At 35.3% G+C, this 9,058-nt stretch overlaps 1 protein-coding gene across 1 annotated transcript in view; it reads right to left on the bottom strand.

The window, feature by feature from the left end:
* DPH6 (diphthamine biosynthesis 6) overlaps positions 1-5,954 on the bottom strand; it is a 188,686-nt gene extending 182,732 nt beyond the window's left edge. Inside the window, exons 1-3 of the mRNA XM_010007704.1 lie at positions 5,943-5,954; positions 5,146-5,242; positions 2,720-2,913 (exon numbers count right to left, since the gene is read on the bottom strand). Coding sequence (XP_010006006.1) covers positions 2,720-2,913; positions 5,146-5,215 — 264 coding nt within the window. The 5' untranslated portion in view covers positions 5,216-5,242; positions 5,943-5,954. The remainder of the gene's footprint in view (positions 1-2,719; positions 2,914-5,145; positions 5,243-5,942) is intronic.
* Between the last annotated feature and the right edge of the window lie 3,104 nt (positions 5,955-9,058).

The raw sequence follows: 9,058 nt of genomic DNA, 5'->3' as shown, positions 1-9,058 counted from the left end.
ATTTTCCCACATATTTCCTGGTTTCAAAGACAGCGCTATGATAAAACCGTGAAGGCTAATTCAGGTAACTAAGAAACTCTCGTGCTTACAAGCTTTGCTGGAAAAAGCTCCAACACATGAAGCAACAAACATGGACAAACAAGGCTATCAGAAATCCCTATTCAGTAATGTAGAGAGAAGAGTAAATTAATCCTTAGAGTTCAGGAGTTACATGTCTCACAAAGTAAATATTCTACTATCAGGTGAGGCCTGTGTAGCAAGATACCTTCAAACATATAAATACTCTGACATTTCACAACATATATTGAATACAGAATTAAAATCAGGTCAACTGAAAAATAAATATAAATTTTCTTCATACCTATCAAACATCTTGGTTTCTGACAGTTAAATTAGCAGATTTACTGTCATCGGCGGTTAATGCCACTTTCTGAGTCCCATGAACCAGAAAGAGGACTGTTGTCCTAAGTTTCCCAGCACTGCAAGGGAATATTTAACTTTTCAGAAATCTGGTTCTCATAACATTGTTTTTAAAAATATCAGCAGATGCTTTTGAATTCATACTAGTTTTTCAAATGTGTTTTAATTTTTTATTGAAGCACTTGCAATACAAGCATTCTTTACAAAATGAAAGCAAGACACGCTGTGTGATTTTGATCTTGACACACCTTTCCTGTACACTTGGGCTCAAACCATTTGACACAAAAACAGAGCTATGTTAGTTTGACCAGTGTTTTGAAATGACGTTCACTCGAGGATGTATTCTGACAAGGCTTCCGCAGCTTCCACGGAATTCCTCCCCTCCCTTCAAAAGAATGCAAATTGAGCTCTCTTTTTAAAACTCTAAACATCTGGGGGAAAAAAAAAATCTTAAAGTCCTCAGTGATTAAGACTTACATAGTCAAGCTATAAATTGCAGTTATAAATAAATGTGAAAAAAAAATAGAAAGCTTTCAAAGTTACTGTTAATACACAAAAGAAAAATGTTCCTGTCTTTTTCTTAAAATGAAAAAAAAACAGTCTCACAGCTCCTGTGCTTTAAGTCCCCCTGATAATTTTGCACTTATTCATCAGGATATGCAAGACTTCTACTGAAACTTATGGACCAGAATTTCATAGACAGTTTTTACTGTAAAGGTATAGTTACCCAAACTTCAACATAAAGACATAAAACATATTTGTGCCTTTAAAACATCATATGCTGAAATCAGTATTTCTATATTGCAGAAAACTTGATAACATCTCTTTCAACTATAGTTATAACTATCATATACAGACTTCCAAAGCAGAAGTTGTTAAGATTCAACATTAGCATTAATGTATGTCAGGCATCCATTTCTCCAAAGCAAGAATTTAAAAGGAAGTGTCATCTTAATTGCCTCTAATCTGCCCATTTTTAATTAAATTGATCAGTAATTTATTATGTTACCCAATGGCAGAAAGCGTTAGTATGCAGCTTTAAGAGACTGCATATACTAGTCCTTCTAATTTCTAATATTATAATAGTTCAAAAATATTGTAAATAATTTCTTTCAATTCCTGTATTGCAACACATGCACATTCCATTTAAAACCTCTGAGAAGCAGTTTAGAGCATAATCATATAATCATTTATGTTGGAAAAGATCCTTAAGATCTTTGAGTCCAACCATAAACCTAACACTGCTAAGTCTACCACTAAACCATTCCCTAAGCTTCATGACTACACATCTTTTAAACACCTCCAGGGATGGTGTCTCAACCACTTCTCTGGACAGTCAGTTCCACTGCTTGATAACCCTTATGGTGAAGAATTTTTTACTAATATCCAATCTAAAGCTCAGCTAGCACAACTTTGAGGCCATACAACCTACATAAACTGTTCTGTTTTGTAGTCTTCTACTCCAGTAGAGGTGAATTATTTTTTTACTTTTACTTCAGAGGAACATGATTTTTCTGTCAAAAGTCTTTAGAAGATGTAACATTCAGCTCCAACACAATTCAGGAAGCACTCTGCACTCAATCCACATTCTTAGGTCTTATCTGCAACTTCAATTTTTAAAACTGAACAAAGACTAAGCCTGAAACTTCTAGGTTCATGAATGTCAATTCTCCTCTCAATGTAGGAAATGTTCAATACCTGAATTGACTAATACCTTTAACTGAAGTTTCTGAAAGTAGTCTAGCAGTTTGATTAATAAAATAAAATGTGTATTTACTATAATTGTAAAATATTCTGTAATACTTTGCGAATGACCTGCAACATACAAAGAAATAGCAAATTCTGGTTTACAGAGCGTAAGTGTGCACAAATGGAATTGTCTAGGCATGACTATCCATACACTGGTAAATGCACAGAACCCAAAAGATCTCTCATTTCAGTAACCAAGCAATGCATTATTTTGAATATGAAACTACATAAACATTTCATTTAAAAAAAAAAATTCACAATTACGGTTTTTGTAGTATATGCTGAGCACCAGTTAGATAAATTTTCATGAAACAGAAACAAGATTTTAGCTTGAAGTGTGAATGAATAAGTTTGATTTACATTGAGAAAAAAGGAATAAAGTTATGCTACGCATTTACAGTGCTAAGAAGAACAAAGGCGTGGAAATAAAACTTACAAGAATAAAAGTGTCTAAATTTTTTCTCAAAGCTTTCCTTAAATACCTAAGTGGATCATTTACTTAAATTCAAAACTGATTTAAGTAGCATTTCATTCTTTTCATTCAGCATACCTTAACAAGTTTCAAGAGGTGGTAAAGGTCTTCAACCTCATCTTCCTGACATGTGGTATACACTCTTCCAGTATTTACACTGGTACCCTTTATGAAACCACGATAGAGTGGCAAATCCAAAGCATCAGCATATAGGTCAATGGCATGGTGTCCTACTGTCTGATACATATAGCTGTCCAATTCATCAGTCTGCCCTGTCACAATCAAGAAACAATTATATCAGGTACAGTATTGAAACAACAATATTAACAACTATGTTAATAGTTTTCACTTCACAAACAGATGTTCAGTGACAATAACTCTATAAACATGGAAAGAAACAAAAAGATTTCTCTACCCAACAGACTTATGGAGAGAAAGACATCTGTCACAAACATGCTGCCGATTTGAAAATTGTGGTGTCTATTTCTTCTTTAATATTCCTCCCTGCTCCATCCAAAAGTCTCATAATCATCCAATCCTGCTACTATGTATATGGTAATTTAAATAGGAAGACAGTTCAGAGGCACAAACCCAGGCACACTTCAACATACTCAGAGCATGTAATTTGGAACATGCTGCAATACTGAGAATAAGCAATAGGTTGGCAGAATTTCCAAAAACTTCACTCTGAAAATTATCAAATGTTAGCAAGATGTTAAAATGGTCATCAAGAAAGAAGATATTACTTTACCTTCAGTACAATAAAAGTAGACTCCTACAATGTTTTGACATTACTTAAGATACAAAAGAAAAGCAAATCTGTTATAATATCCAGACCCTTCCTACCTTCACTCTTTTTAAAAATTCAGCTTGAAATGACATCAAGTCTGCCATTCTTTCCTTAACCAGGAGAAAGATTTAACTGAATTTTCTTATGAGCAGTTTGTAGTTAGCAGGTAAGTAAAAAGCTGCTAAAATTCAGATACTGAGTTTGAACCTCAAACTATGTGATAAACTGTTTACATATATAACCTTCCAGATAATTTTTCAAACAGACTGATAAAGAAATACACCATTATAGGTGAAATCTCCACCTCATTTATTGAAAGTTAAAACAGTTCCCTATTTTAATGCTACTTTGTAATACTGGAACTTCTCTTAACTGACACAAACACATTAAGTGTCTCTGCTGCATACCAATATAGCACACCTTGCAGAGAGAAAGGTCTGTAACATGTAAAAGATAACTAATTCGTGATGTAACAATTAGGTCATGTCATATTTGATGCCATACAACAGATACACTTTTGCTCAAAATGGGCAACTGCAAACCCATAATCACAACTAACCAACTTAGACCAGAAGAGGTGCTTTAAAAGAAAACTCAGTGGTTTTCAACACACATGGATATGACAAGGTCTTTAAACTGATATTCAGTTCAGAATACACATTTTCTTTATTAATTGAGACTCTCCAGGCAACAGTGGTACAAGATAAAATAAAATGAATGACATAGAATCCACTGTTGCCTGAAGCACCTCAATTAACTTTCCACAAAATTTCAACTACATACTTAAAGAGAGCATTTTATGATTTTAATGACAATATCCTACATTTCTGATGTGGATAAATCACACAGTATTTGTCATTCCCATCTGTGACTCATTTGTGATAGCAGCTCCCTATTTCCTTTTTCCTTCACTTTCTCTCGATATCTTCTTACCATACAGGTACCAGATATCATTTCATCATTTAACATACGTTGATTCTCCCCTACAAACTGGGAAACAACTAACCTCTTCAAGCCTCAGTTAGTCCAACACAGAAGCACTCAGCACACCTTCTCACCTCACCACTGACTTAAGACTACCTTAGTTTCTCCCATTCTCTTTCACAGAAATAAGTCTAGGTGCAGCCTGTGAGGAACTTATTCAAAAATTGGTCCAAGCTAAGATGACGCAAAAAGGCAGGTAAAGGAAGTGCATCAACATCAATTCTAATCTGGATCAATTCCTCAATTCAGTTAAAAAATGCTGGGCTAGAGTAATGGATAAAGATCCAAAAGTTTAAAAACAAATGATCAGCAGCAAAACTGCATTTTTGTCAGCTAGAACGGTTTATGCCAATTTAAAGCTTTTCTAGACTACAGTGTTTGTTTTGTTTGATGATGTCTTCAACTACATTTTACTATTTGTGCTACTGAACTCACACAATACCCTTGTTTACTACCAGGAATATTCGTATTTTCCCTTTTTCAACCTGCATAAGCCTCTTTTTTACTCTTCTTGTGCTTCTTTCCCCTTTGAGGAAAAATACATTTAATATGTCTCCATAGCATTTTCCTTTTCCTACCTTTTTTCAGATTTCTAGATTGCCCTTCAATATGCAAAACTACATACAAACACATAAAGGAACTTAATTCAGGCACAGCTGTGCCTCCATTGTTTCTAATTGTATTAAAAAAATAAATAAATCATCTCCTCTAAGAAATGTGCTTGTCATACCTGTGTTTTCAGCAGGTCTTAAATTGGCTAAAGCAACAATCTGATGCCCAGCAGCAACACACTGCATCATATTGTAACAGCTGTCCTTCCCACCACTGTAAGGAAAAGAAAATATTGGCAATTAAAAGTGCTTCTAAAAGTTTTAACCCTTATGCCTAACTACACAAAAATTAGTATCATCAGAATTAGTCATAAAGTTTTGAAATTAAAAAAAAAAAAAAAGTTGCAAAACATTAGCAGTTTACTATGTATGTGTAGTGCCTACATACAGTATCCATAAAGCACATAGCCAGTTCTGAATCTTACTACTAATCTGAGAGGTTCCACAGAGAACAGCCACAGCCTGAAATCCCTTCTGAACAAGGACTGTTCTCTACTACAGAGATGAATTACTCTTTACTCATTACTAGATACACTGGATTTATAAAAACCGGTATCTGGTCCAGAGGGTTACCAGCATTAGCAATCTTTTTAAATTAAGACTGTCATGTTAGGAATAACATTTATCCTTCATGGGATACTACTTTGCCCTAAGTTGCAACATTTTAAATGTACCTCCCATTCTCAAAAGCTGCAATTATAAAAGGCAGTAGGTTCAGTTGACACTGCATTGAACATACAAATTTTTTACCGCAAATATCTGCAAATAAAAAAAATACTGATGATTAAAGAAAAAAAAAAAAAGGAAAACCAAACTGAAAAAGATTATTCTTTGAGACCAGGAGATGATACTCTAACATGGAGAATACAGCTATTATTGATATTTATTTAAGATCTACTGAAACTTTTTCTAGTATCAGTAAGGAAAGAATCCTGCTGTCCTGGTGCAACTGAAACACAGTATTTTTCATAGATTTTAATCACCATCAAAAGAAATACTACAGCCTAACAATAAAATTAGGAGTGCTCTAGAATACACACTGCCTACAAAATTCATGTTCAGGCCCACAGCCTTCTAACTACAACTACAGGTGAAGATTCTGTGCAGCTTCTTTAAATGCCCAGGACACAAAAACTAGTCCAAGGAAGGAACTCAGAGATCTAGACCAGCTCTGTAAAACTGCACCTTGCCTTAGACTCGCTGCGACATGGACAGGAGAACAGACAGCACAAGCAATCTTTACTACAATAGACCACACTATTCCTAACAAACTTCCTCAGAATTTCCAATGTAAAGTTCCCACTTTTATCTGTCTTTCCATGCAAGAGCTTGAAAATGTATTACAGGACTGCAACCATGCAGCTATTAGCCTCAATTTCTACTTTAGTACATGCTAAAATGCTGTATGCCAACCTCAATTTGCTGCCTAACTCAAACCTAAAGTATAAGTAGTAATAAATAACATGGCATCCTTTCATACTTAACTGATTTTTGTAAAGCAGCTACTTATGTTTCAGTGATATAAAAGTATATATGATAATAAATAGCTTCCTAATTCGTGATTCCATCTCTACCTGACATTATTCTCATGCAGACCTACAACTTTCTTCTAACCCATTTATGGACAGAAAAAAAATATTCAAAAATCGTATGTTCATTAATTCTGGATGCTGTGATTGATACCTTGAAAATGTAGTTAGTATTCACCTCATAATGTAAAACTTCAGGCTTAACAGAATATTAATGAGACAAAGGCTCTTTCCTTTCTGAATTACTTCATTCTAAAAAATAAAAGCCTCCTACTAGTTCTGATTTCAACTCCAAATTCAATTTCAGAAAAATGAGAGTAGATTATTGCCCATGCTGTTTACAGCATTTCAATATTAAAATTGTTTTAAAATAAAAAATTAAAAGGATACTAGAATAAATATATTAATATTTTCAATTCATGTATCAACAATTTAAAAAAAATACCTTAAGATGAGGCTACATTCAGATTTCCCACATTTTACCACAAATTACTTGATTGAATTTTGTAGAGTGCTTACTGGATCCCATGCTACTGTACTGTTATTCATTTCCTGCTTTACTTTACCATGGCCCTAAAAAACTAACTGTACTAAGAAACAAAACAAAATGGTGCCTGCCTACAAGGCCATCTAATCAAGCTGTAAAGCTCATCACAGTTAAGACCAACGAAGCCAGACAGCCCAGCCTGTGGGAGGAAGGTGGACTCAGCACAGTCTGGCTGTTGTCTCGTAGGTTGTAACACCAAAAAAAAGAGAGAAAAAAAAACCTCTAAGAAGAGAGCTGAAGGCAAGTACTAATGTAGCTTGGGAATTACTTTCAATTCTCATCACAGAAAAATATCCCAAAGCCTTTTTGTAGAAAACTGTACAAAGTCGGGCCACAGTCAGGGATAGTGTTGACAATGCTGCAGTGTATGTTAACAAAGGCTTATAAACAAAGACAAAAAAGATATGGTAACCATAAAGACACAGGACCACAAAAGACTTCTGAACAAAACTGCTTTCTATTGACAAGTGTTAACTATTTACAGTAAGAAAACTCTAGAAGAATGAAAGAGCCGAAAAAATCTTATTTCAGATAGAAGACTGGCTTTAAACTATCTATGATAGTCTTCAAATTATCTATGACAGCACAAAACACAATACAGGGTTAACCCCATAAATACCACCTTAAAGCAAGACTACCAACTTTAAGTGAGGCCAACATTTTAGAAAAAAAAAGAAACAGGTAAAGGAGTTTTACTTTTCAAAAGTAAGAAGCACTTTCCAAATACTTTATTTCCCCTCTGATCTTTGAAGCTAGGTCTGTTACAAAGATTTCAGACACTTTGATGTCTCTTTAAAACTCTTCTTAAAACTATTACTGAAACTAAATCCATCCTTGTAAAATTGCCCATTAAAATAACAATTGTGTTAGAAATCTGTTTTTACAATTTTATTTCATCCTGCCTTTTCACACATTCCTCTGCTTAGAGAATACCAAAATGAACAAACCTGGAAGACAAAATCTTTTATATAAAACAAGAAAAAGCACTGAAGCTTATTTTCCTACTCTGTATTTAAGCAAATCTTGAAAAAATTTCTATAATAGTTGCTCTATTTTTTTCCTCATTGGATGACATTTGGAATGATTTGCAATTGTTGCAGCCAACCTCCAATTTCAACAAGGTTCAATATTAAACATCGCCTGAATGAATGTAATACATTAAATGTTAAGTTCTTAATAAATGGTTACCACATCCCAAAATAAAATTACACTGTTCACATCCACACAATCTGTTTCTATATGCAGATTTCTTAACTTGTTGGGTTTTTTAAATTATTATTTCTCAATAAAAGAACACACCCGTCCTTATTAGAAAACGTTAATCTCTTTCTACCAAAAATACTAAAAAGCCATTTACAAGAACTGCGGAAACTGACAAAGAGCGGTAGGAGTGTGGGGGAAGCAAATACAGCAGCCCCTGACAAGACAGGGCTGAAACCAACTGCAACTATTTAGTTTAATCATTTTCGAAATGAGCAAACTGAAATCTCTCTCAAAAGACACTCGAAAAATCTACTGTTGAAGAGTTCAGAAAATCTATCCTAAGAGAGCTTAAGGTATTTGGGAAGGAAAAGCACGTGGAAGGTCAACGGCAAATGAGAACTCGCTGCAGCTGAAGGGCACGCGGCAGCGGCTCCGCAGCCCCAGGGACACCCCCAGGGACACCCCCAGGGACACCCCCAGGGACTCCCGCCGGCACCGAACCCCGGCCCAGCCCCGGGGCCCCAGGCCCTCCTGCCCCACAGCCCGGCACGCCGCTCTGGAGACGGGCAGACTCGGGAGTGCGGGGAACGGGGAGCAGGCGATAGAGGAAAATAATTTTGAGTGTTGATTCCTGGGTTTTTTACTTGGTTGTTTTCGGGTGGGATTTTTTTGGTTTGTTTTTGAAGTTCTGGAGCGGACAGGGAATAAGGGGAAAGCAGAAGAGAAACTGCCACAGCTTCGCCCTGCCTACAG

Source organism: Chaetura pelagica, unplaced genomic scaffold (assembly GCF_000747805.2).
Source record: "Chaetura pelagica isolate M959 unplaced genomic scaffold, ChaPel_1.0 scaffold70, whole genome shotgun sequence".
Classification (NCBI taxonomy): domain Eukaryota; kingdom Metazoa; phylum Chordata; class Aves; order Apodiformes; family Apodidae; genus Chaetura; species Chaetura pelagica.
Note: the sequence above shows the minus strand (reverse complement) of the source record. Positions and strands in the feature narration are given on the sequence as shown.